This window comes from Telopea speciosissima, chromosome 5 (genome assembly GCF_018873765.1).
Source record: "Telopea speciosissima isolate NSW1024214 ecotype Mountain lineage chromosome 5, Tspe_v1, whole genome shotgun sequence".
Lineage (NCBI taxonomy): Eukaryota > Viridiplantae > Streptophyta > Magnoliopsida > Proteales > Proteaceae > Telopea > Telopea speciosissima.
In genome coordinates, this window is record NC_057920.1 from 4,012,598 (window position 1) to 4,040,335 (window position 27,738).

At 40.7% G+C, this 27,738-nt stretch overlaps 2 protein-coding genes across 5 annotated transcripts; both read left to right on the forward strand.

Moving 5' to 3' along the window:
* Positions 1-438: 438 nt before the first annotated feature.
* Positions 439-17,315, forward strand: LOC122660974 (E3 ubiquitin-protein ligase UPL1-like). Of its 4 annotated transcripts, XM_043856241.1 has the most exons (17): positions 452-473; positions 549-562; positions 2,188-2,283; positions 2,375-2,581; positions 2,754-9,327; positions 9,417-10,516; positions 10,603-10,908; positions 11,024-11,231; positions 11,538-11,812; positions 11,919-12,211; positions 13,660-14,779; positions 14,859-15,005; positions 15,567-15,647; positions 15,727-15,952; positions 16,091-16,230; positions 16,817-16,923; positions 17,115-17,315. In XM_043856241.1, exons 1-17 carry the CDS (start codon positions 467-469, stop codon positions 17,215-17,217), a joined length of 11,004 nt encoding a protein of 3,667 aa, XP_043712176.1. In that variant the 5' UTR covers positions 452-466; the 3' UTR covers positions 17,218-17,315. The 4 variants fall into 4 exon arrangements, with proteins under 4 accessions (XP_043712174.1, XP_043712175.1, XP_043712178.1 ...); XM_043856239.1 differs by having other exon boundaries at positions 439-562; XM_043856240.1 differs by having other exon boundaries at positions 439-562; positions 9,426-10,516.
* Positions 17,316-26,653: 9,338 nt separating this feature from the next.
* Positions 26,654-27,512, forward strand: LOC122661754 (dof zinc finger protein DOF5.7-like). Its single transcript, XM_043857259.1, has one exon. The coding sequence runs from the start codon at positions 26,654-26,656 to the stop codon at positions 27,509-27,511; it is 858 nt and encodes a 285-aa protein (XP_043713194.1). The 3' UTR covers position 27,512.
* The last annotated feature ends 226 nt before the right edge of the window (positions 27,513-27,738 follow it).

The window sequence follows — 27,738 nt, forward strand, 5'->3', positions numbered from 1 at the left end:
ATTTTTTTTTTTACTATTTTAGCTTCCTTTCTATCTCTTGAGTCCCAAGACTCCCAGTAGAAGACACACACAGAGTGAAGCGCTCTTTCTATCTAAAGCATTCTCCTTCGCTCTATATAAAGTCGGACTCTATACCGTTTACGATGGGTTAAAACAAAAAAAATTTAATCGTTCCGCTTTGGGGTTTCGCTTCTCTTTCTCTCTCATCTTCTGTTTCACTTCTCATTCTCGGATGATCGTTACGTCGGATGTCTCTGAATCCATCAATCCTTCTTTTCCTTCTTCGGTATGACGCTAAACTTTTGATTATATCGAAGAAATCCTATTTTCAATCGCAAATAGAATTACATTTACAGTGGTTTTTGGTTTTGTTTGTGCAATCGGAGCTTGTATTTGTGTTTTTGATTTTTCTTCTTATTTGTTTATAATCTTTTGCAGTAGTTTGAAGTAGAGAAGTTTTGTTGAAATGGCAACCCTAAGATCGAGCTTGCCGTTGCGGCTGCGGCATCTCTTGACCGGGGAAGGAGCCGTCGGTCCCTCTCTCAAACTGGAGTCTGAACCTGTGAGTTTTGATTTCCACCTAGTCTCTCATTATTTGCATGCAATTCTTCTCTATCTGCTCGCTAGGGTTTATCGTAGTACTTTAGTATTTTGTTAAAGTATATTTTGATTTTCTTAGGTTTCCAGTTGTTCATTGCATAGGCTTTTATCTCTTTCACATCCCTTCTATATGGTTGTGTATCGAGATGTAACCGTGTTTTGGATGGCTAGATTGTGGACATTTATAGAACTAGTGACTAGTGTCTGTGTTGAACACTTGAACCCGACTGCCACTGCTATCTTTAGCTGTGGTTTTCTGCGGATAATATCGGACGTGCTTCAGTTTATCACCTCCGGTTTTACTTTGTTCTCGGACCTAAAGAAGATGTGGAATATTTGTTCATCTAGTAGTCTGTATTAACTTCTTCATATTATATTATTATTTCGGTTTGGGATGGTTTGCCGAATCTCATCTGACGTAGCAAAGTGCTTTAGTTTGGACTTAGTAGTTCATAGCTTACAGAGAATCAATTGGCCTTTGCTACCATCTTTTCATGCTTCAAAGATGTTCCAATCAATAAAAGTTAAATCTGAAACTTTTAAGATGCTTCATCTAGTGTTTTGTGAGTGTTGCGTAGAATAGAAGAACTTTGTTTGTGCCATTTCCATTAAATCAAAATGATGTGGATTTTTCTTGGAGTTGTCAATCAGAGGAGGAAGACTCCTTTCAAATTTTAAGATGGAGGTCTGCTCTAATTCTGTTGTGAGGAGTCATAGAAGCTGGAATGACTCCCGGATGCATTAATAGGACGTCACCATGTTTCTGCTGCTTTTTCGGTGTCCATGCGTTAGAATTCCTTTTAATGCATTTCATAATTATATACTTGTGGTCGTTTCTTCTCATGTGAATGTCGAATGTCTGAGCAATGAAATATTAATTGTTTTTATCCACACAGCCAAAGTGTTGAACCTAGGATCTGTAGAGAGTCTTCACTATGCTTCTTGTAGTTAGATACAGAAGCATGTTGTGTCTATAAGATATGGAGTGAAGATGAGGTCTTTAACACATAGTTGTCACAGCGTCTAGGCAACCCAAGGCATTGGAGGGGCCTTGAATGTAACGCGATACTGACAAGGCATATGCCTTGGTGACCAAGATGACTAAAATGCCTGGATGTCTAGGTGACTTCTTTCAACTATGGTTCAATGTGACATTTTGGAGGATCTAAAATCGCTGCCACATTTTCATTTGAGGTAGTAATGTTGGAGATGTGCTTTTGCATTAAGGTTTAGGTAGTATGAGGATGAACGGTGAAAGTACATTGAACTGCTGTCTTCTATTATTATTTTCATATTATAAGTTACTTATCCTTACTGTTAACAAGTATAATTAGGGTTGTCTTAGCATATAATTATGAGTTTATATTTTTTTTTGGGGGTTTGTTGGGGTTGAAAGGATGGTTCAAAATTTTCGGTTTCGCAAGAAATTGAAAAAAATAAACTATCGAAATTTAACAAGATTTCACCAAAATATTTTGGTTTTGGCAAAGGTCGAAATGGGGGGAGGGGTGGTGGTGGTGGCGAAATCTGAAATTTTAAACCTTGGAAGACTACTAGTAGTTCTAATTACTTTATTGGGTGTTGCAGCCTCCTAAAGTCAAAGCATTTATTGACAAGGTGATCAAGAGTCCATTGCATGATATAGCAATCCCCCTTTCAGGTTTTCGTTGGGAGTACAATAAGGTGATAAAATGTTACTCTTACTTCCCCTGCAATTTTCTTTACTTTTTATTTTATTTATTATTTATTCATGCTTTTGCTGCCTTGATTTCAGGGAAATTTCAACCATTGGAGACCGCTTTTTCTACATTTTGATACATATTTCAAGACGTATATTGCTTGTAGGAAAGATCTTCTCTTGTCAGATAACATTTCAGAGGATGATGGCTTATTCCCGAAGCATGCTGTCCTACAAATTCTAAGAGTAATGCAAATAATATTGGAGAATTGCCATAACAAGAGTTCATTCAGTGGCCTGGAGGTATGCAGCAAATACTATATAAATGGTCCAATCTGTAAATTAGAATCTATTGCCTCAAGTTAAAACTATTTTCTTGCATTTCCTTGTACACTTTGATTTATTGTTTCATTTTTTGAGTGGGTTTTGCTATTTTTTATTTTCTAATATGCTTTTTATCGTATTTTCTCATCAGCATTTCAAACTCCTATTCGCATCCACAGATCCTGAGATTCTCATAGCTACATTAGAAACCCTTGCTGCTTTAGTGAAAATTAATCCTTCCAAGTTACACGTGAGCGGGAAGTTGATTGGATGTGGCTCAGTAAACAGTTGTCTGCTGTCTCTAGCACAGGGATGGGGGAGCAAAGAAGAAGGCTTGGGTTTATATTCATGTGTCATGGCTAATGAAAGAATCCAAGATGAAGGGCTATCTTTGTTCCCTTCTGATGTAAAGAATGAATATGACAAGTCTCTCTATCGGTTAGGTTCGACCCTTTATTTTGAATTTCATGGGGTCGATTCCCGGAATGTAGAGGGAAGTAGTTCCAGGACAATACCTTCCAACTTACGTGTTGTACACATTCCAGACCTCCATCTTCGGAAGGAGGATGATCTATTACTTCTGAAACATTGCACTGAGCAATACGATGTACCTCCAGAGCACAGGTTCTCGTTGCTGACAAGAATTAGATATGCTCGTGCCTTCCGTTCTCCAAGAACCTGCAGGCTGTACATCAGAATTTGCCTTCTCGCTTTCATTGTGCTTGTTCAGTCCAATGATGCTCATGATGAACTTGTTTCTTTTTTCTCCAATGAGCCAGAATACACGAATGAGTTAATTAGGATTGTGCGGTCCGAAGAATCTATTCCTGGAAGCATTAGAACACTTGCAATGCTTGCACTTAGTGCACAGTTGGCTGCATATTCATCATCTCATGAGCGGGCACGTGTTTTGAGTGGATCAAGCATCATTTCTGCTGGGGGAAACCGTATGATTCTGCTGAATGTGCTCCAGAAGGCAGTCTCGGCACTGAATAGTTCTAGTGATCCATCTTCTCTTTCATTTGTTGAAGCTCTACTACAGTTTTATCTGCTGCATGTGATATCTTCTTCAAGTTCTGGAAGTGCAATTAGGGGATCAGGAATGGTTTCAACCCTCTTACCTCTGCTACAGGATGTTAATTCAGCCCATATGCATCTTGTATGCTTTGCCATAAAAACCCTACAGAAACTCATGGATTACAGTAATGCGGCTGTTACTGTATTCAAAGATCTTGGGGGAGTGGAAGTTTTGGCTCAGAGATTACAGACAGAAGTTCATAGAGTTATTGGTCTGGCTGGTGCAGATGACAGTTCAATGGTCATTGGAGACCCATCAAGGTACGATGATGATCAGTTACACTCTCAGAAGCGGCTCATCAAGGCTTTATTGAAGGCACTTGGATCTGCGACCTATGCTCCTGCAAATTCTTCAAGGCCCCAGAACACCCATGATAATTCCTTACCTGCTTCTCTGTCATTGATATTTGGCAATGTAGGGAAGTTTGGTGGTGATATATATTTTTCTGCAGTGACTGTCATGAGTGAGATTATCCACAAAGACCCTACTTGTTTTTTATCTTTGCATGAATTGGGTCTTCCAGATGCATTTCTATCGTCAGTGGTGGCTGGAATCCTCCCTTCGTCAAAAGCTATTACATGTGTTCCCAGTGGTCTTGGTGCCATTTGCCTCAATGCGAAAGGCTTAGAGGCAGTTAAGGAAACCATGGCCTTACGTTTTCTTGTAGACATTTTCACCAGTAGGAAATACGTGGTTGCAATGAATGAAGGTGTTGTCCCTTTGGCCAATGCTGTGGAGGAGCTTCTGCGACATGTATCCTCATTGAGATGCACCGGTGTAGATATAATCATTGAAATTATCAATAAACTAGCTTCCATGGGTGACGATGCATGCTCGGGGTCATCAGGGAAAGTGGATAGCAGTACTGCAATGGAAACTGATTCTGAGGACAAAGAGCAGGAGGGGCATGGTTGTCTGGTTAGTGCTATGGATGTGGCAGCTGATGGCATCAGTAATGAGCGTCTTGTTCAACTGTGTATCTTTCATGTGATGGTACTGGTTCACAGAACAATGGAAAATTCTGAAACTTGCAGGTTATTTGTGGAAAAGAAGGGTATTGAAGCTTTAATGAAGCTCCTGTTGCGGCCTAGCATTGCACAATCGTCTGAAGGGATGTCAGTTGCTTTGCATAGCACAATTGTCTTTAAGGGTTTTACTCAGCATCACTCTGCTGTTCTGGCACGCGCCTTTTGTTCTTCTTTAAGGGACCACATGAAGAAAGCTTTAGATGGATTCAGTTCAGTGACGGGTTCATTTTTGCTGGATCCGAGGATGACACCAGATAAAGGAATCTTTCCTTCACTTTTTGTTGTTGAGTTCCTTTTATTTCTTGCTGCCTCTAAAGATAATCGTTGGGTGACTGCATTGCTTACGGAATTTGGAAATGGTAGTAAGGAAGTCTTGGAAGACATTGGGCGTATGCACCGGGAAGTTCTATGGCAGATTGCTCTCCTTGAAAATGCCAAGTTGGATCTGGAGGATAAAGGTTCCGGTTCTTGTTCTAGTTCAAAGCCACAGAAATCAGACACAAATACTGGTGAAACTGAAGAGCAAAGGTTCAACTCATTTAGGCAGTTTCTTGATCCATTGATGAGACGAAGGATGACAGGATGGAGTGTTGAATCTCAGTTTTTTGATCTTATAAGCCTGTACCGTGATATTGGTCGTGCTGCTGGAGTTCAGCAGAGACTTTTTCTGGATGGTCCGTCAAACCCACGTCTTGGATCCAGTCAGCAGTTGCATCGTTCTGGTTCTTCTGATGCCTCAGGGACGACAAGCTCAATGGAAGGCGATACCCAGAGAACCTACTATTCATCCTGCTGTGATATGATGAGGTCACTTGCTTTTCACATCAGCCATCTGTTTTTGGAGTTGGGAAAAGTAATGTTGCTTCCTTCACGTCGACGGGATGACTCTCTGAATGTGTCCCCAGCAGCAAAATCAGTGGTTTCAACTTTTGCCTCCATTACATTGGAACATTTGAATTTTGGGGGGCATGCAGATCCTTCTGGTTCAGAGGTTTCTATATCATCAAAGTGTCGGTACTTTGGTAAGGTCATTGACTTCATTGACAGCATTCTACTGGAGCGACCTGATTCCTGCAATCCTATATTATTGAATTGTTTTTATGGGCATGAAGTTATTCACGCAGTCTTGACCACTTTTGAAGCTACCAGTCAATTGCTTTTTGCGGTTAATAGAGCACCTGCATCTCCTATGGACACAGATGATGGGAGTTCAAAGCAAGTTGAGAAAGAAGAAACACATTATTCATGGATATATGGCCCCTTGGCTAGCTATGGTATGCTGATGGACCACCTAGTGACCTCATCCTTTATTATCTCTCCTTTTACGAAACACATGCTTGCCCAGCCTCTGACAAATGGAAATGTTCCTTTTCCTCGGGATGCTGAGGCATTTGTAAAGGTTCTTCAGTCCATGGTACTGAAGACGGTGCTTCCGATTTGGACTCATCCTCAATTTACTGAATGTAGTTTCGAGTTCATAACAACAGTTATATCTATCATGCGGCATATCTATTCTGGAGTTGAAGTGAAAAATATAATTAACACTGGAGCCCGTATGGTAGGCCCTCCTCCAAATGAATCTACTATTTCTATGATTGTGGAGATGGGCTTTTCCAGGTCTAGGGCTGAAGAAGCTCTGAGGCAAGTGGGAACCAATAGTGTAGAGATGGCGATGGAGTGGCTTTTTTCACATCCAGAGGAAGCCCCAGAAGATGATGAACTTGCTCGTGCTCTCGCCATGTCTCTAGGTAACTCTGGGACATCCCAGAAGGAAGATGTTGATGGAAATGCAAGTAATGTGGATCAGGAAGAAGAAATATTCCAGCTTCCCCCGGTTGATGATTTGTTAGCTACATCTACTAGGCTTTTGCAGATGAAGGAACCACTAGCTTTTCCAGTTCGGGACCTGCTTGTGATGTTATGCTCCCAACATGATGGTCAATACAGGTCAAAAGTTATTTCCTTTGTTATTGAACATGTTAAGCTTTGCAGTTCAATTTCGAATAGTGGAAACAGTGCCATGCTATCTGCTCTATTTCATGTTCTTGCATTAATTCTTCATGAAGACACAGCTGCCCGAGAAGCTGCATCCCAAAATGGGCTGGTTAAGATTGCTTCAGATTTACTCGCTCAGTGGGATCTTAGCATGCATGATGGACAGCAAGTCCAAGTTCCAAAGTGGGTGACCACTGCTTTTCTTGCAATAGATAGACTGCTGCAGGTGGATCCAAAGCTAAATTCAGATACCTCAGAGCAACTGAAAAAAGATGATGCTAGTAGCCTTGAGGCTGCTGTCACCATTGATGGGGATAAGCAGAAGAATTTGCAAGCCACCTTGGGCTCCCCTTTACGCTATATAGATGAGCATGATCAGAAGCGACTTATTGAGATTGCCTGTAGATGTATAAAGAATCAGATACCTTCTGACACTATGCATGTTGTCCTTCAGTTATGTGCTACGCTTACTAGAACTCATTCTGTTGCTGTTGCATTTCTTGATGCTGGTGGTTTGCCATCTCTGTTGTCTTTACCAACAACTAGTCTGTTTTCTGGATTTGACAATGTTGCTGCTACTATAGTCCGTCATATTCTTGAAGATCCACAGACTCTACAGCAAGCAATGGAATCTGAGATCAAGCACAGCCTTGTGGCTGCCACAAATAGACACTCTAATGGAAGGCTTACTCCACGTAATTTCCTCATAAATTTGGCATCTGTCATCTCTAGAGATCCGGTAATTTTCATGCAAGCTGCTCTGTCTGTATGTCAAGTTGAAATGGTTGGTGAAAGGCCATATATTATACTGTTGAAAGATCGTGAAAAAGACAAGTCCAAGGAGAAAGAGAAGGAGAAGGCGTTGGAGAAAGACAAGCAGCAGCTTGCTGATGGGAAGACCTCTGTGGGTGATGCAGGCTTGATGGCTCCTTTGAATGCACAAGGCAAATTGCTAGATTCAAGTTCCAAGAGTGTCAGAGCTCATCGGAAATCTCCTCAAAGTTTTGTAAGTGTAATTGAGCTTCTGTTGGATTCGGTGATAACTTTTGTTCCTGCACAGAAAGATGACGGGGTGGTAGATGAACCGTCGATAGCGGACATGGACATTGATGATGCTGCAAATAAGAGCAAAGGGAAAGCTGTTGCAACTCTTTCTGAAGATAGTGAAACCAATAACCAGGAAGCTTCTGCATCTCTTGCAAAGACTGTATTCTTTTTAAAGCTGTTGACTGAGATACTACTGACATATTCTTCATCTGTTCATATCCTTCTCCGAAGAGATGCTGAGGTTAGTAACTGTAGAGGTCCTTCCCAGAGGGGCATTAGTGGGAACTACAGTGGTGGAATATTTCATCATATTCTTCACAACTTCCTTCCATTCTCTGCAAATAATAGGAAGGAAAAGAAAGTAGATGGTGATTGGAGGCAGAAACTGGCAACAAGGGCCAGCCAATTCTTAGTTGCATCCTGTGTTCGCTCAAATGAGGCACGGAGAAGGGTTTTTACTGAGATTAGCAGTGTGTTCAATGACTTCGTCGATTCATCCAATGGTTCCAGGCCACCTGATGGCAGTAGTCATGCTTTTATTGATCTGCTCAATGATGTCCTAGCTGCTCGATCACCAACTGGTGCCTATATTTCAGCCGAAGCTTCAGCAACTTTTATAGATGTTGGATTGGTTCGGTCGCTGACTCGTACACTCCAAGTTTTGGACCTAGATCATGCAGATTCTCCTAAAGTTGTTACTGGACTAATCAAGGCTCTGGAGGCAGTTACTAAAGAACATGTCAATTCTTCTGATCCTAGTTCTGGAAAGGGTGAGAACGCTAATAAGCCTCCTGAACAGAACCAAACTGGAAGAGCCGATAATGGGGGCAACAGATTTCAGGCTTTGGAGACTTCTTCCCAACCTGATCATAGTGAAGCAGTTGTTGACCAAATTGAGCCTTTTGGTGCAGTTCAAGCCTCGGGCAGCTCAGAGTCACTTACAGATGATATGGAGCATGATCGGGATACAGATGGTGGTTTTGCTCCTGGAGCTGAAGATGATTTTATGCATGAAAATTCCGGGGAAGCTGGGGGTATTGAAAATGGAATTGATTCTGTGGGTTTAAGATTTGATATCTCTCACAATGTGCAAGATAATATTGGTGATGAAGATGATGATGAAGAGATGTCTGGGGATGATGGAGATGAAGGTGATGAAGATGAAGATGAAGACGATGAGGAGCATAATGATTTGGAGGAGGATGGAGTTCATCATATGTCGCATGGGGACACAGATCAGGATGATCATGAGATTGATGAAGATGAGTTTGATGAAGATGTGTTGGAGGAAGAGGATGAAGATGATGAGGATGATGAAGGAGTCATTCTGAGACTGGAGGAGGGCATCAATGGAATAAATGTTTTTGATCACATTGAAGTTTTTGGCAGAGGAAATAATTTTCCTAATGACACCCTCCATGTGATGCCTGTTGAAGTTTTTGGATCAAGGCGCCAAGGACGCACGACATCCATATACAATCTTCTTGGAAGATCTGCAGATCATGGTGCTCCTTCACAGCATCCCCTTCTGATGGAGCCTCCTTCTGCACTGCATCCAGATCCTCCTAGACAATCAGGTGAGTTAACGATTTCCTTCTGTTTTTTTATTGTATAATTGATTTCCAGTATTTGAATACGACTGATGCTCAACCTGTAAAATTTTCAGAGAGTTCAGCTGATACGGTCTTCTCTGATAGAAACTTGGACAACTCATCATCACGGTTAGACACCATTTTTCGGTCACTTAGGAATGGACGGCATGGACATCGTTTTAATATGTGGGCTGATGATAGCCAGCAGCGTGGTGGATCAAGTGCAACCGTAATACCACAAGGGCTAGAGGAATTGCTTGTCTCCCAGTTGAGACGGCCAACACCTGATAAACCTTCAGATCAGAACGCAACTACAGTGGAACCTCCTGTTAAAGTGGAGGCAGGTCATTTGCAAGAATCCGAAATAGGGGCAAGGGCAGACACACCTGCAGAGGCCATCGTGAACAACATAAGCATTTCTGGTCCACCATCTGGTTCCACAGAAGTGGATGGTGGAGGAAATTCTGATGGTAGACCAACATCAAATGATTTTCATGGAAGGGAAGCATCAAGTCCACATCCTCAAGCTGTTGACATGCAGTATGAGCGCACTGATGCAGTTGTGCGGGATGTTGAAGCAGTGAGCCAAGAAAGCAGTGGAAGCGGTGCAACTCTTGGGGAAAGCCTTCGAAGCTTGGAGGTGGAAATAGGAAGTGCTGATGGCCATGATGATGGGGGAGAAAGGCAAACTTCTGGAGATAGACTACCGTTGAGTGATCTCCAGGCGACTCGAATTAGAAGAACAAATGTGTCGGTGGGAAATGCCAATCCAGTAAGCAGCCGAGATGCATCTCTTCAGAGTGTTGCTGAAGTTTCAGAAAATCCTGGCCAAGAAGCAGATCAGAGCGGTCCTGCTGATGGGCAGCAGGTCAACCAGGAAGCTGAGTCTGGATCAATTGATCCTGCTTTCCTGGATGCGCTTCCTGAGGATTTGCGTGCTGAGGTTCTTTCAGCTCAACAGAGTCAAGCAGCACAGCCTTCAAATGATCAACCTCCGTCTGCTGGAGATATTGATCCTGAATTTCTTGCAGCTCTTCCCCCGGATATCCGTGCTGAAGTTCTAGCACAGCAACAAGCTCAGAGACTACATCAATCCCAGGAATTGGAAGGGCAACCGGTTGAAATGGATGCTGTCTCGATAATTGCTACGTTCCCTTCAGATTTACGAGAAGAGGTGCATATCATTTTTTTGTATGCAATCTATTTAATTTATGTAAGTTTGGTTCTTGGTACGATAGGTAACATATTTTGCATTGTCAGGTGCTGTTAACATCGTCTGATGCTATTCTAGCCAATTTAACACCGGCTCTTGTGGCGGAGGCAAACATGTTGCGTGAAAGGTTCGCACATCGGTACCACAGTCGTACTCTTTTTGGCATGTACCCTAGAAATCGTAGGGGTGAATCTTCCAGGCGTGGTGAAGCTATTGGAGCCTCTCTGGACAGAGCTGGAGGGGGAATTGCTTCGCGTAGATCAATGGGAGGTAAACTACTTGAAGCTGATGGTGCTCCTTTGGTGGATATGGAGGCTTTGAAAGCCATGATTCGGTTGCTTCGTGTGGTCCAGGTAATCAGATGTTTTTTTTGCTCTCCCCCAGTCTGACATACATGCACACACATTTATGATTTGGCAAAGCACATAATTCTAAATCTATAATACATTGACATGTACATTTATGCAGCCGCTGTATAAGGGCCAATTACAGAGGCTTCTCCTGAATCTATGTGCTCACCATGAGACAAGGACAACTCTGGTGCAAATTCTGATGGATATGCTGATGCTTGATATGCGGCGGACTGTCGATCATTTGAACAGTGCTGGAGAGCCATCTTATCGCCTTTATGCTTGCCAGACTCATGTTATGTATTCTCGGCCTCAATATTTGGATGGTAAGGTTTTACTTTTTCCTTCTAGGCTTTTTCCATTCTTTCTCATACTGGTCTTGCTCTGTGTTATTCCTGTTTATGGGGGAATTTGGGGGTAGGGATTGCGAATATTTTGACAGGTACACGTTAGCAAGTACCTTGGTTGGTTCATTAATTGCCATTTCCATCCGACAAGCTCTCTCTCTTACATTAATAACTTATAATATGATCCTATATTTGGTGTATCATAATGGGCTTTAACAAGCAAGAGGAACATCTAGCAACAACCACCGATGCACTAACAATTTTCCTCTGCTTGTTTATCTGTAGGTGTCCCTCCCCTGGTGTCTCGGCGCATTCTGGAAACTCTGACTTACTTGGCGCGGAGCCATCCTTCTGTTGCAAAGCTTCTGCTTCAGCTTGAGCTTATACAGCCACAGGTTAACGTGTCAGAGAGCTCTGATCAGGCACGTGGAAAAGCTGTGATGGTTGTTGAGGAAGAAATTGGAAGCCAGCAAAATCAGAAAGGAGATTTCTCCATTGTCTTGCTTCTATGCCTCTTGAATCAACCTCTTTATTTGAGAAGCATTTCTCATCTTGAACAGGTAATGCGATCACTTGTTGTCATTGTTTATTTATTCATTTATTTTTTGAGTTCCTTAAGTTTGTTTCAAATATTAATGAGTTGATATCTTTTCTTTCCTGTTTCAGTTGCTAAATCTTTTGGATGTAGTCATTGATAATGCTGAAAACAACTCCAGCTTATCCAATAAGTCTGGGGTATCACCCGTAGAGCAAACATCTGGTTCTCAGATACAAGATGCTGAGATAAATGTTAGCAGTGGTGGTTCCTCTTCTGTTGGTGATGTTAAGTCATCCAAGACTGATGAATGCCTCGAACCCCCAGTTTCTGGTACAAATAATGAATGTGATACTCAACTTGTACTATTCAGTCTACCACAAGCAGAACTTAGACTTCTATGCTCTTTGCTTGCACGGGAAGGGTATGTGCTACCTATATAGACCTTTCTTCTTTTTTAGTAATGTGCTAGACCTTTCATATATTAGATTTTGTATTGTCACAGTGGTTGATTTATCCTTTTTTTAACTTAATTCCTTTTAGCTTGTAAGATTGGCCATGTCTGTGTACCTAACTGTTTTATGAATCTTTGTCCTCATATGGCACTGTAATGTTAATAAACATCTTAGGGTTAATTATTTTGTATATGTAATTGATCAAAGTTTAAGATGTGTTATATGTGTGCTTGCAAGGATGTATCATGTTAATGGTTTTCAAGTTCGTAATTATGGAACATAATTTTGTCTTGTTTACCTTATACTGTAAAAGGAAAAAAATGACTATCATATGCTGCCCTAAGATATTTTCATCTGATATCTCAACTTTGCAGTTAATTTTTTTCTGTTTCCGATCTTTCAAGACATTATCGAACTGTATACGTGCATGAGATACATGCCAGGGGCCATCAGAAGCCCCCCACACCCTTCTGATCTGAAAATGATTTGGCTTTAACGTGTCAATAACTTTATTGGAATTTTCTTAGTCCCTCCCCCCCCCCCCCCAAAAAAAAAAAAAAATAATTGTATTGGAATATGTCATGGGTGCAATCATGGCTATACCCAGCAAAAAATCCACTTGCCTGTTTGGAATTTATTGGGTAGCTTTATTCGTGTGTGTTGGCATTGGTTATCTTGTATTTGTTCCCCTGAATACCTCTGTTCATATTTGGAATTTAAATTATCACTGTTAATGCGTTCCCTTGAACAATGGAAGAAAAAAGTAATGCTGTAGAGAAAATGCATTCATTTCATAAAGTAATCTTAAGGATTGAATGATTAAAATGGTTGTATCCCAACTAAATTGTCGAACGCCTTTAATTGCTCTCTCCCTAATGCTTCCAAAAAAGAAAATTTTGGGTAGTTTTTCCCTCTAGAGATTCTGTTACGGTTTCAGATATTGATTGTCTGGTCATTGTACCACTAACAGTTTGTACCTTCGGTTTTCTTATCACACCATCTTTTTTTGGATCTTAGAGACGTTGAACAATTTCTTAGGGGTTTTGCTTGTGCATATAATTAGATATGGTAGTTTTATTTCCTTGTACCACTTCTTAATGTTGATTATTTTATGCTGTAACATAGGTGCTTTTTTCCCTGCTGTTTTGGGGGGGGGTGTTGTGGTGGTGGTATTAGAGGTGGACTACAGAGAAAGGATAAAGCTGAAGTGATTTTATTTTGGTCTGTTCGTTCGTTTACTTGACTGAATAGCATGCTTCACTCATTCTGTTACAGTCCATGCATAGATCTTTTTGCAGAGATATTTGATGGCTTTACCTTCTTATGTTGCATTAATTGTTTGACATTGTTACATTGGTGCTGTTTCTCGTGTTTTAAATTTCAAGTTAAATGGTTAGTGACATTTCTTTCTGCACAGCTTGTCAGACAATGCTTATGTTCTTGTTGCTGAGGTATTGAGGAAGTTGGTGGCTATTGCTCCAACTCACTGTCATCTATTTATTACCGAGCTAGCTGATTCTGTCAAACAATTAAGTAGATCTGCAATGGATGAGTTGCATATATTTGGAGAAGCGGAAAAAGCACTTCTGAGTACAACTTCTACTAGTGGGACTGCAATCCTGAGGGTTCTGCAGGCATTGAGCTCTCTTGTTTCATCCCTACATGAGAAAGAGAAGGATCGACAACCTTCCTCTGAAAGGGAGCAAAATGATGCTCTTTCTCAAGTATGGGAAATTAATGGTGCCTTGGAGCCCTTGTGGCTGGAGTTGAGCACTTGCATAAGCAAAATAGAGAGCTATTCAGATTCGGTGACTGATTTGTCCACATCATCTAGAACAGTCACATCCCCAACTGCTGGTGTAATGCCTCCACTTCCAGCGGGTGCCCAGAACATCTTGCCATATATAGAATCCTTCTTTGTGACATGTGAAAAGTTACAGCCTTCACAGTCTGGTACTGGTCATGATTTCAGCATTGCAGGGACTTCTGATGTTGAAGATGCTACTGCATCTGTTGCCCAACAGAAGACTCCTTCAGGCTCCCTTGCAAAAGTTGATGAAAAGAACATTGCTTTTGTCAAATTTTCAGAGAAGCATAGGAAGCTATTAAATGCTTTCATCAGGCAGAACCCTGGTTTGCTTGAGAAGTTCTCTCTCATGCTGAAGGTTCCGCGCTTTATTGATTTTGATAATAAACGTGCTCACTTCAGATCTAAGATAAAGCACCAACATGATCATCATCATAGTCCTTTGAGAATATCAGTAAGAAGAGCATACATTCTTGAAGATTCATATAATCAACTGCGCATGCGTTCTACTCAAGACTTGAAGGGGAGGTTAACTGTTCATTTTCAAGGGGAGGAAGGTATTGATGCTGGCGGACTTACAAGGGAATGGTATCAGTTGTTGTCCAGGGTTATATTTGACAAGGGAGCACTACTTTTTACGACAGTGGGCAATGATTCAACATTTCAGCCAAATCCCAACTCTGTCTACCAAACGGAGCATCTCTCATATTTCAAGTTTGTTGGGCGAGTGGTGTGTGCTTTTTCCTCTATTGCACCTGGTTTTATTACTTGATTATTTGCTTTACGCCCATTACATCATTGCTTTGCAGGTTGGAAAAGCTCTGTTTGATAGTCAACTTCTGGATGTCCATTTCACTCGATCTTTCTACAAGCATATCCTGGGGGTTAAAGTTACATATCATGACATCGAAGCTATAGATCCTGGTTACTTCAAAAACCTAAAGTGGATGCTTGAGGTGTGTTCCATCTCTCTCTCTCTCTCACACACACACACACACTCAGTTACTCACTCACACTCACCCTCACTCAAACTTTTTGTGCATGCGAGAAATTTGTTTCCTGGTCAGCCTGCTCAAGACCCCCAGGACTGCCCTAGTATCTGGTAGATCAATCAGGGCTCATTTTTTTTTGGGGTAAATTAGGGTACTGGTCTTTTACTCGTTTAGTTTCAGACCAAATAGAATCAGCTATATGGTGGGATATAAAGCTTTGAATATTCTAATTTTATTCTAAATTTTTTGAAAACAAATAGGTGGCTGAAAAAAAGAAGAAAAAAATGATTATAAGAAAATACCGAGGTTAAAGCCGCTGCATGCCTGGGGGAATAAGATTGAATGTGGGTCGGAATTTTTAGATAGACCAGTGGAGATGGTGCCCTATCTATCTGCCACCTAAAAGACCTGCCATGTTTATAAATGTGTGACATGTGCTTGTATTTATATATGTATTTAAATTTCTATGCAGAGTTATTTCCTTGCTCAACGCATACATAATTGTCTGCTTGTCCACTTTTGCAGAATGATACAAGTGATATTTTAGACCTTACTTTCAGCATGGATGCTGATGAGGAGAAGTTGATATTGTATGAAAGGGCAGAGGTAATAGCTCCCACCTGTCTTCAAAACTTCTTAGGCGTATAATTTTTTGTAGTCAAACTGAATCGTAAAGAAATTTCAGGTCACAGACTATGAGCTGATCCCTGGTGGCCGGAATATTCGAGTTACTGAGGAGAACAAGCATGAGTATGTTGGTCTAGTTGCTGAACATCGATTGACAACAGCTATTCGTCCTCAAATAAATGCATTTTTGGAAGGTTTCAATGAGCTAATTCCTCGGGATCTGATATCTATATTTAATGATAAAGAACTGGAGTTGTTGATAAGTGGGCTCCCTGATATTGATTGTAAGTTCCTTTAATCGATTGATCAATTTTAGTACTAGCGCTGATGAAATTTCATTCTTATTGATAATCCTCCCCATGAATATCCTTGAGAACTAATGAGTGCTATTCCTATGTTTATTATGTTCCATTTTCTTTCAGTGGATGACCTAAAAGCAAATACCGAGTATTCTGGATACAGTGCTGCATCTCCTGTTATTCAGTGGTTTTGGGAGGTGGTTCAAGGTTTCAGCAAAGAGGATAAAGCTCGTCTTCTACAGTTTGTAACTGGCACCTCAAAGGTATTTGTGTAAAAACTTTTCCCGTACCGGATTTTATAATATTGCCACTGTTCTACCAAGCCAAGTCCTATGATTTTCAGTAAATTACTACTGACATGTTAGTGTTTGGGTGATGGATTTTCTATTTGAATTATCAAGATTGAGTGCAATTAAGGGTCTTGATAAGATATATAAGTGGCCCCCCCAAAAAAATTTCTATCATTGTGTTCTTTTGGTTTATTATTTTGTGAGATCTTCCAAGCATTCCCCTGTGCCCTTCTGTTTTGTTTGTTTTCTTTTAATGTGTTCATTTATTGATAAAGGGAAAATAAGAGTCTCGTCAGCAAAATTTCCCTTTGCAGTAGCCACGATTCTCCCCTCCCCACTTCTGGTGAACTTATATATGCAAATATTTGAGCAATGCTCAATCTAGCTTTGTCCACTCTAGCTTCCTGTTCCCCAAATTCAATGAGTACTTGAAATCCAGTCTTGGTATTTCACTTCTGTATTCTCATGCTATTAATGATTTATTTCACTTAGTATTATTCTATTGAAGAAATGTCACTGAGATAAGGATTGATGTGCTGAGTTGTACAAATTCTTCCAGGTGCCCTTGGAAGGTTTCAGTGCTCTTCAAGGAATTTCAGGCTCACAAAGATTTCAAATTCATAAAGCTTATGGGAGCCCTGACCACTTGCCTTCGGCTCATACATGGTATTCGGTCTCTTTATATTATATCTGCCTAGTTGCGCAATCAATTTCAGTTGTATACACTTGTATCTCACACCTATATACCCCCCATACTTTGCATCCGCCTTCTAGTATAATGAATGTGCCACATTTGTGCTATATATTTGCGTTACCAGCTACTTTTTGATTGCTTATCCTTGTTATGGTCACTGCAGTTTCAACCAGTTAGACCTACCAGAGTATCCATCTAAACAACATCTGGAGGAGAGACTGCTTCTGGCGATTCACGAGGCCAATGAAGGGTTTGGGTTTGGTTAAGAACTTGTGGGCATCAGATAGCCTTTGTAGATAATGTGGTGTTTACACGCAAAAGAAAAAGAGGAAAAAAAAGAGGAGAATTGGGAATTGGGGAGGAAGAGGAATAAAGCCCGATAAAGTGTTAATTAATTGTACAGTAAATTTTTTTTTTCCTTCTTGTGTATTTACTAATTACTGTGGCAATGCTTCTGGCAGTTTTTCTTCGGCCAATGTACCACCTCGCCTCTTGATATATTCTTCCTGGCATGTCTTCTCCTCGGTAACCAATTGGATTTTCATATTTTATTTGTTAGGTTCATTTCTTACCTAATTTGAAGATAAAATAAACTATAGGGAAAAGGTTCTCTGAGCCGCCGGTGGAGAGTATGTTAGCACCATCTCTCTCTCTCTCTGTCTCTTCGTGACCTCTCTGCCCCCCCCCCCCTGTTACAAAACAGTTCCATCGCCCCTCCCAGTGGTGCACTATCTATGCTATCTATGCCGTTTGTTCAGAGAATCCTATGAAATTTTTAGTTTTGGTGAAAAATTTACATTAAAATAATAAAAAATATGAAGGGTCCATCTTCGATTAGTTAAAATACTGTTCTGCTACTTCCTACCGTTAAAAACATTTTTGAAGAAATTTTTGTTTGGGATCACAATTCATGTCATGATATCGATGAATATTAGGCCCAATAGAAGGCTTCACATCCATTCTAGTGCTCACTCATACTTTACAGTGGGGCAAAGTGTGTGAAAATATCATCAGATTTCTTACAGTGAAACGGCATTTTTAAAAAATTATGAAAATCAGAATTCATTTTTCAATCATTTTTGACCAATGAGATGAGTGTGGGATTACCTATCAGATTGATACAGTTTAACCCATTCAAACCATGCCCAGATGGCAAGGAAATCTGACCTTGTTGGGTGAGAGGCCATTTACCATCCCTCTAAGGCAGGTACTCTCCATGATCTCTTTTGAATTTGACTGGGACTATCAATCTCCTTTAAACCCAGTTGGAGCGTCTGTTACAACATTTTAAAGATAGATATAATCTCCATAGCTTGATTAGGCGTATGAGAGTACCTGCCTGCTGCATCTGAGTATCCAGGCAGACGTGGAACTCCCTTATTTCCATACCTTACCCAAAGCCTCTTTTCACAGTTGATGATATAAAAGACTAGTGCACATACTTGTAAAGTAAGCACTAGAATGTTCACCATGAGCAATTAAGGATTCACATCCTCTACTTCCATCACTTGTACTTCCATCCTACTTCCAAGTCCTATGAGAGCGCCATCTGGACTGACTTGTATCCAACGGTTGACATCAGTCAAATTCAATTTTTTTGAATTTCATCCATGTCATGATTGAACCATCTTAAACCCCCACTCAAACCGGTTCAAAGGGCCTCTCTCAAACCGAACCAACCAAGCATTAGGGTTTGGATCGTTTCAAACAAAAATCCCCAAATATCTCCTTCGTTTTTCTCTTCTTCTTCCCAAAAACGCAGAGCAGAGCAAGAGAAGCCCTAAAACGAGTTGAAATCGCCGAGACCGTGAGAGGGAAGTGGGGCGGAAGGAACTGGACGACCTAAAACTTTGAGTTGCCCTAAAACTCTAAATTGCCTCACCATCTGTCACCATCCATTGTTCTTTATTTCGAACGAGAAGCCCTAGAGCTTCATACATCCATCGTTCTTCTCTTCTTCTTCCCAAAAATGCTATCAAACTAAACTCATCTCCTATTCAGAAATCCCCATTTCATTTAGATGAAAAGCCCTAAAACGAGTTGCATCATTTCGTTCTTCTCTTTTTTTGTTTAATTTCACAGGGTCAGGATACTGGAAGTGAAGAGATGCTAAACTATTTGCAATTTGATCAAATTTAATTCTTTTGTACTAATACAAAATCTAGGCTACAGTGTATAGAGGCTACGAATCTCTGGAAATCTGATTAGAACGATGAAATACTTTTTTGACTTGTTGCTCCACCCTAATACACTTTCGGTTTTGGCCCCAGAAAAGTCGAATAATCATCATTGTTGAGGTCACATCATGTTATAAAGAGTAAGGACTGGGGACCAACTCAGCTCCATAGAGAGATCCAGACATTTATTCATCATATGATCCTCCAATGACATGAGCAGTGAAAGCAGCGAAGTATTCAGAAGTTGTAACTGGAGAAGAGATAAAAAGAAAGAAAAAAAAAGTAGAACTTGTTAATGGATGCTCTGTTTTACAACATTTTCTTTGTTTAACTAGTGAAATCTTTCAACCCCGCAATCCATCAAAGTTCTTCACTTCTGAATTTCAAAGCCCAAAAGAGAACCTTACACCAGAGTAGGAAAATGCAAAGAGGAAAGGAAATTGGATATCTCCTTTTTCTTGCTCTTAATCCACTCTCTTCTCTCCATCTATATCTCATACTATTCCTACAAGCTTCTATGGTAAAATCCCAATTGAATCGCCTTTCTCTCTCTAGAATTTATTTGAATCTTCTCCTCTACACCGTCTGCTTCTCTGCAAATCCGAAAAGCTTTAGTTAAGAACCTCCATTAGTCTTTTCCTGAAAGCTTATGTGGTTATGGGCTTCTTCTCAGCCCTACGTTTTTGGGAAGAGGAAGAGAAGAACGAGCCAAAACTATTTGGAGATTTTTGTTTGAATTCTTTAGACCCTAGTTTGGTTTAAGGTTAGGTTGGGTTGGGTTCGGTTTGAGTAAGGATGATCCGGTTTGAATGGGGGTTTAAGGTGGTTCAATCATGACATGGGTGAAATTCAAAAAAATTTGAATTTGACTGATGTCAACCGTTGGATATGAGTTAGGCCAGTTGGCACTCTCATAGGGCTTGGAAGTATGATGGAATTACAAGTAATGGAAGTAGGGGATGTGGATCCGAGCAATTAATGACTCAGTTTTGGTAAATGCTATGAGTAGAGAGAGAGAGAGAGATAAAAGAGAGTTTTGTTTTGAAATGTTACAGATGCTCTCTCCACATGATTCCTTAAGGCTGACCTGCAAGGGAAGAAGTCCCACTAGCTAGATGGTAGAACATGTAAGTAGTATCAATGTTCAGATATTGAACATATATCCTCGTTAAAAATTAATAATGGTTTTTATTTGATCATGTCATTAAGCAAGGGATTATAATCATGTCAGGAGGATTATTGCACCGACGTGCAATCCATGCTCAGGTAAAACATCAAAGTTCCCTCCTCAAAAATCAAGCTTTAAGCCAAAAGGTTGCTTAGGCCACAAAGAGGGTGCATATACATATATAGAAGGGTATACATACCAATGTAGGTCATCAGTTCGCACCATAACCTAGATATATATCCCGTAGTGGAAATTGCAAGATCACTTTTCCATGTGGCGAAATGAGGTGTGCTAGTCCAAAGATTTCTAATTTCTAAGACCATTTCCTTTCTACGACCATTTTGTAAAAAATGATTAGCATGTTGGAGTTTTCAATTAAGTGGGTTTAATTAATTACAGTGTTAATAGTTTGGTGGGAGTCTGTATATATAAACCGTTCCGTCCATCATTAATAGATATAGACCAATCCTATTCATTGTGGAAGTAAACTAAGATTGGGACAATATTATAAATACTGTAGTCTTGGGTCTCTGCAATCTGTGTTCAGTATTCCTCTGTTCCTCCCACAAAGAAGAGAAACAAGGACTGATGTAAGGTTGTGGAAAACTCAAATCGAAGTTGTGATTGTTCAGTATTGTGGGGTTCTTGGAATATTCGTCATCGACATACGGAAGGTGTAAGGTACGCCCAATTTCTTTCTGTGTTTCTTTACATCTTATTCTGGGTTTCACTGTATGGTTTGAGATCAAAGTTTCATCCTAAAGAATGTTTTCTAACAGCTGGTATCAGAGCCATACCATATAACCATACAGGACTAGGATCAATGTTTTATATTGTTGGCATTAATTTCCGGGGTTGAATAATTGATCTGTTTAATAAATTAAAATCGAAGGGGAAAAACCAGGATTGGTATGGTTTTAACTAATACCTTTGTGGGAAATCTTAGACTTCACACCTGGTGCAAGCCTTTCGCAGCATAGAGGTGAATCGACTTCAACCATGTTAAGGATGAATGCACATCCATGAGGAAGAACCCAAGTAAACAACCACACACAACACAAGGAATTTACCGTGGTTTGACAAAATTGTCTACATCCACCCTAGAGAACCAGAGATTTTTTCATTGTTTCTTGAAAAACTCTTCACATCAATCTCCATCTTACAAAGTGTTTCCCCTTTGCTTGTAACCAGGGTTTTTCACATAGAGACAATATATAGGGACACCCAAAACCCTAATCCCAAATAATTACAATTCTACCCCAAAAATGTAATTGACACAAAACCCTTCCCAATTACATTTATGTGAACTCGTGGACTACAAGACCTACCCAACCCCAATAAACTAGCCGTGGATGTAGTAACCATGACCTGACCTTGTCACTCGATCATGGTGAAGTCGAGGATGACCAAGAAATGGCAAAAAATAAAGGATTTGAATCCTCTACGGAGCAGCTGCGCCTCTTGCTTGTGCTTTGCAGACACAAGGCCACGCGCAAAGACCGCCTTACACCACTCGGGCAAAGCACTCGAGCAGGGGTATGGCACTCTTTGTGAGGCCCTGTGTCTGCGCAGCACAGGCAGGACGGGCAGCTGATCGATCTGGATCCAAAAATCAACGATTTGAGATTTGGTTGTTCGTTTTTATCCATTCACGAAATAGGCATGGGAAGAGATTTGATTTTCTATTGATTTCAAATGGAGCGGATAGTTTTTTTTTTGGGAATTAGAATTAAGGTATGATTCACAGATAAAACGCAGTTCCTTTTGAACCAATTAGGGTTTCTGTTATCCCTTTGTTATTAATTATGTGTTTTCTTGGAATGAGATTATGATGAATCATATCATGTGGCTTATCTTCTTTTCCTTCTCCTTCTGATAAAAGATCAGCCAAGATCCAAGAGTTACAGGGTTGGTTGTGAGCTGTGATTGTCAGTTGGTGTTAAATTCAACCCCAAGGGGCAGCGCAGTCGGCAAGGGACAAGGTCTAAGGAAACTAAAGGTCCTGAGTTCGACTCCATCTCCTCCCCTGGGGCCACCCGCCTGAGAGGAAACTCCCTGGTGAACATGCGCGGGGGGCCCAGTATCTCCCATTTTGTGTGTGTTGCAGGGTCGTACACGAGCCCTGAGGGATTAGTCGGCCAAAGGCTGAATACATCTTGTTCCCAAGAAAAAAAAAATAAGGATCCAGGAGATAGGAACAATACTTAGGCTGTGTTTGGTATGTATTTTAAGAATAAATTTTAAGTCTAATACGTATTCTGAAATGAGAAAACGGAAAAGAATTGGATTTCATTATGCATTCTAGACCTAGAATCTATTCCAAAAATAAATTTCAAACACATTCTTAAGTTGTTTTAGTAGAGCCCACTCTTGAAACTTAATTGTTGAACACAGAATACTAGTACGAGTGAGAGTGAGTGATCATTTCGTTAGAACTTAAAAAGGGCACGCAAGTAGAAGGAGAGGAGATGCTTCGAATTCGCCTTGCAACATTGTTGCATATAGGCACCGGCTTAAGGAAATTTATCCTTTCAAATGCGGTGCTCCGCCGAATGAACTACATTTAAGAATTCAATTGTCCACCCAACACTTGAAAGGATAAAAGGACGCCACTAGTTGGATTTTTAAGTGTGGTACACTGCACACTTGAGAGGATGAAAATCGATCCCCGGCATTAATGCATACATCGACATCTAATTCTCATTAAATTAAGATAAGTAGTACCTGTGACTTCTTAATTCATTTCAACACTACTCTCTCTCAACTATCCTATCCTCAGAGTTCTCACCCTCCTGCTATCCATTTCTTTCCCTTCTCTCTGTGTGTATGTTCGACTCTCTGTGCATGGATTTCGAGAGAAAAAGACAGACAGATTGAGATTTGGAGAGATAAGTGGGACTCATGATCATATCTTGTGGGTATCCATGAACCATAGTTGATGGGGTCTTAAGCTTTCCATATCTTGTAGGTATCCATGCACCATAGGCTGTCTCAGTTCCAACTTCCAAGTGGGTTTTCATTTCACGGATTAGATATGGGATGGGCCAGGGGCCAGTGGCTAGTGGGTAAGGTTGGGAATACCCTAAAACTCCGATCCCTATTCTACCCTTATAGTTGTTACCCAATCCGCCGACCTTCTGAGTTGCACCAAATCCACACAGCTCATCCATTGCTGGTAAGTCTTAACTACCACTCATTGATCTAGCACTTCTCAGTAGCTAAACTACATCTTCAATTGTTTCTTCTTTCTCCTATGGACCTAGGATTAATTTTCATGTAACCATACATCGTGATAATAAGTTACCTTCAAGATATTTTACCTTCATTGTGTACTTGGGACAAAATAATTTGAAAATGATAATACAATGTGAAATCACATTTTACCTTCATTTAAAGAAGTGTGTTATATTAAAATGGCAAAAAAGTAAAATTAAAATTTTTTTTTCTAACAATCTAGTTTATAACAAGATGTCACTCAAAAACAAAAACCGATGGAACTTTTAATATATATCATCTGGGAAATGGACTATGTCCGTGGCTCTTGTGCCTAGACACGGGATGAGGCGATGACCCCCTGCTCCATGAAAGGTGGAAATTACGCCCATGTTAATGTTTCCACACATGCTCCCATTGGCTCTTATGTTGGCATAGAGGCTATGCTCCCATTCAGAAACTCTTACCCTAATTATTCATACGCCACTATGAAGTTCTGTTGCATAACTAGATTCATTTGCCTAATTTAACCTCACACTCTCTTCCCTACTTCTTTAAATTTTATTTTTTTTTGCAATATTACCTCTCTTAATGTATTAATTACAATCGGGTTCTCTCTAACCAAATTGTTAACAAAATTGGATCTACTTGTATTAGTAGTAGGACCGAGTTTTCGTTCACCCACAACTTGACTTAGGGATTCGGATGACATGCAAAGGGTATCGGGGAATGGCCAGGATGACATACTATGACTTTGTTTAGTAGAGGACAGAGCATTTATGACCCTAGATGGATGTACTTCCTGCATCCATAGTTTTAGAGAACTCTCTCCTTAAGCAGGATCGTTATCGCGTCAAGTATGATGCCCAACCGCACGATGCACACTTGACCGCGTCAAGTACTTGACGCGATAATTTTCCTCCTTAAGCAACGGTGAATGTGAATCCATTCACTGCGGTGTTTCAGACACGTACGACAGGTATTGGGAGAGTATTTTGAGGAACTTACTAAAACTCTATAGGGATTTGTGAACCCTAATATTGTGAAAACTTTATCCTAAATCACTCAGGTCCCACCCAAACACAACAAATAGAATCTCTCTCTCTCTCTCTCTCTCTCTCTCTCTCTCCTATCTATGTCCTTTCTCTGTCATTCTCTCAAAACATTTTCACCCAACCAAACATAATGGGATTGAAATGTTTGAGTGCTTCTCCTTCCTCCTTACTTTCTTATTATCCCAATCCAGATCCTCTACGGTGTACTGAGCAGACATAGGGCTGCATGCAATGACAGCCTTACCCCCTCCCGGGCAAGACGCTCTGACAGGGGTAAAACGGTCATTGCATGCAACCCTGTATCTGTGCAGCATGGCCGTTGGGGCAACCCGCCGTAGAAGATCTGGATTCCACCCCACTAAAAGTGAGACCCACTACTCAAACTATTCCAAACAACAATTCCTACTATCCAAACGAGCCAGAAAGATTCTCATAATTAATATGCTTTTCAAACGAAAATTCTTTTTATTTTGTTATCTGGTTTAGTTTTCCCTAGAGCTGAATTCCTTCCTTTTTTGCTGTAATTTTGGGTTGCGTTTGTAAAGCGTAGAGGACAGGAGTATGAGCTATATTTGTTAAAAGGGACGTAACAGAGAGAGAGAGGGGGGGGGGGAGAGATCAAGAATAGACAAAGCCATTGACTGGCCTTTAGCAGCCCCAGTCATCCCTCTCTGTGTCAATTGCTTCTGCTCTCTCTGATCTTCTGTTCTTACAGCTTTTTACTGACCAGCTTGTTTGTACTCATTGCAAACAATCCACTACATCTACATCCATCCATCGATTCCTTAATGCTATTTTGCTATTCCATGATGTGGTTTGAGGGATCGGTATCGGCATAGGTAGATTTCGATACCTGGTCGATTCCGTAACAGTGGAACGATACGAACCGAGGACAAAACTGTCAAAAAAACTAAATTTTAAGGAAAATTAGGGGCAAAACTATCCGATCCGGGGCGATGCATATTGGTATGGAATTTTTATCCAGCCCGGTACAGTTGTCTAGTTCCTCTCATAGGGAGGCAAAAATGACGATTTAACCTCACTCGGGCAGGGAGTTAGGTTGTCATTTCCATACCCCTATGAGAGGAACCAGACAACTGTAGCGGGCAAGGAACCGGAGAGGATAATGATCCATATTGGTATGGTATCAATTTCTAGGGTGACCAATCCCCACTCTAACACTGTGCACTTAACCATGATTCTCCTCGCCATTAGATTTTAGGGTGTCAGAGTTCAGCACGACCAGGTCGGATCGGTCGAAACTAACTGATGTAGTTGATGCGTTTCATGGGCAGTTATGGGGAGGGAGAGTTTAGTCCCATGTTTGTTAGGTAGTGTACGACAATTTGGCTTATGATCTTAGAAGGATCTTTACATCTTGAAACTTGAGCTTTTGGTTTGGATGTCATTAAGTAGTATCAAAGAGGGTTGTCCGTGCACTGGCCATGTGGGGGCCCATGGCCCAAAGCTTGGGGAAGTTGATGCAGTGAATTGATACCAGACCGAGCCGATTGATTGACATTCTAGCACTAGTAAGTATATGATTTAGTTTCTTGATCCCATTCACCGTTGGGCAGAAGAGGGTACTGGGAGAGTATATTGAAACATACTAAAACCCTAGGATGGTGGGTGAAACGTCCTCTTTGTGTTATAATTGTGGTCTCCTATGATGCCAGTGCAGGATCTAATCTAGGCCACCTCTCTGTCTCACATTCATACATAAATACCAAATAGTTTCGAAGTGTCTAGTGAGAGTCTCTCTCTCTCTCATACATAAATTAATACCACAAAGTTAAACATATCTCTCTCAGGTGTCTAGTGAGTTCTTTCTTTCTTTTTCTCTCTCGTCACTCTCATTATCTTTATTTGTTCTATAAGAGCTAGACAATCCCTCCACCAAATAAATTTTTTCCATTTTCAAAGTCCTTCTTTGGTGAAGATCACAAGCACCCATCAACAAACTTTTACCTCTCAGCCTCATGCATGAAACCCATTGAATTGAATAGCCTCTCTGTCTCTTCCCTTGCTTCTATCAGAGGGAAATCCCTTCTTTCTGCTTCCCCTTCCCTTCTTCATCTCCTCCCCGGCCATGGATAATACTCCGATGAAGCCCGTCACCGGTACCGATAAGACGGCGGCATCAGTAAGACCATCACCAGATGAAATCATGAAATGTCCTCGATGTGATTCAACAAACACCAAATTCTGTTATTACAACAACTACAGCCTTACACAGCCACGGCACTTCTGCAAGACATGCCGGAGATATTGGACGAAAGGAGGCGCTTTACGCAACGTTCCCATCGGCGGCGGTTGTCGAAAGAACAGAAGAACTAATAAGTCTAAGGCCTCATCATCAACCACATCATCTCACTTTGGTGGATTGAAATTCTTTCAGGGAATTTCTCCAACCATGGAATTTCAACAACTTGGTGGTTTAAGTAGTGAAGGGATTCTCCCTTTCTCTAGATTTCATTCCTCTACAACAAATTCTGTTTATAATAGCAATCTTGCTTCTTCGATAGAGTCTTTAAGTTATATAAATCAAGATTTGCACAGGAAGTTGCAGCAACAGAGATTAGCTATGGTTTTTGGTGAAGAGAAGCATAAAGATGGTGGAGCTGGTTTCGATAACCAGACACTGCAGGCACAGAAACAACCACTACAGTCCATTTCCTTTCAGGATTTGGGGATCTCAAAACAGGAGGTTTTGACAGTTAATAATGGTCCCACGAACATGAAAAGCTGTATGAGTGGTGGTGCCACGTCAGCAATGGAGTGGTTCTTTGAGAACTCTTATGCTCCAACTGCCACTACCACCACCACCACCACCACCACCACCACCTCTGCAACCAACCTCAGTGGCAGCAATGAAAATGATAATACGAGCAACTGGAATGGAATTCAAGCTTGGACGGATTTGCATCAATATAGTGCATTGCCCTAGAGAGAGGGAGAGAGAGAGAGAGAGAGAGGAACGAATGGTAAGTTTTTTGTTTTTTTTTTTTGGGTACTTTTTTTTTATGGTACTAATTTGTTAAGTATCTTTGTTCAACTATGTCTTCTTCTTTCTTATGTTGTTTATGCTGTGTATGGTGAAACTTGCACTAAGAGAAATTGAGGTGTAAAGAAGCAAAATGTAAACTGTAATTCATGTAATCCTTCTTTATAATT

Excerpts from the sequence above, each read along its gene's own strand:
- LOC122660974 (XM_043856239.1), top strand. The coding sequence starts at position 467 with ATGGCAACCCTAAGATCGAGCTTGCCGTTGCGGCTGCGGCATCTCTTG. Across the intron at positions 11,813-11,918 it reads GCATTTCTCATCTTGAACAG|TTGCTAAATCTTTTGGATGT; the intron begins GTAATGCGATCA and ends TTCCTGTTTCAG. Across the intron at positions 15,648-15,726 it reads TATTGTATGAAAGGGCAGAG|GTCACAGACTATGAGCTGAT; the intron begins GTAATAGCTCCC and ends AAGAAATTTCAG.
- LOC122661754 (XM_043857259.1), top strand. The coding sequence starts at position 26,654 with ATGGATAATACTCCGATGAAGCCCGTCACCGGTACCGATAAGACGGCG.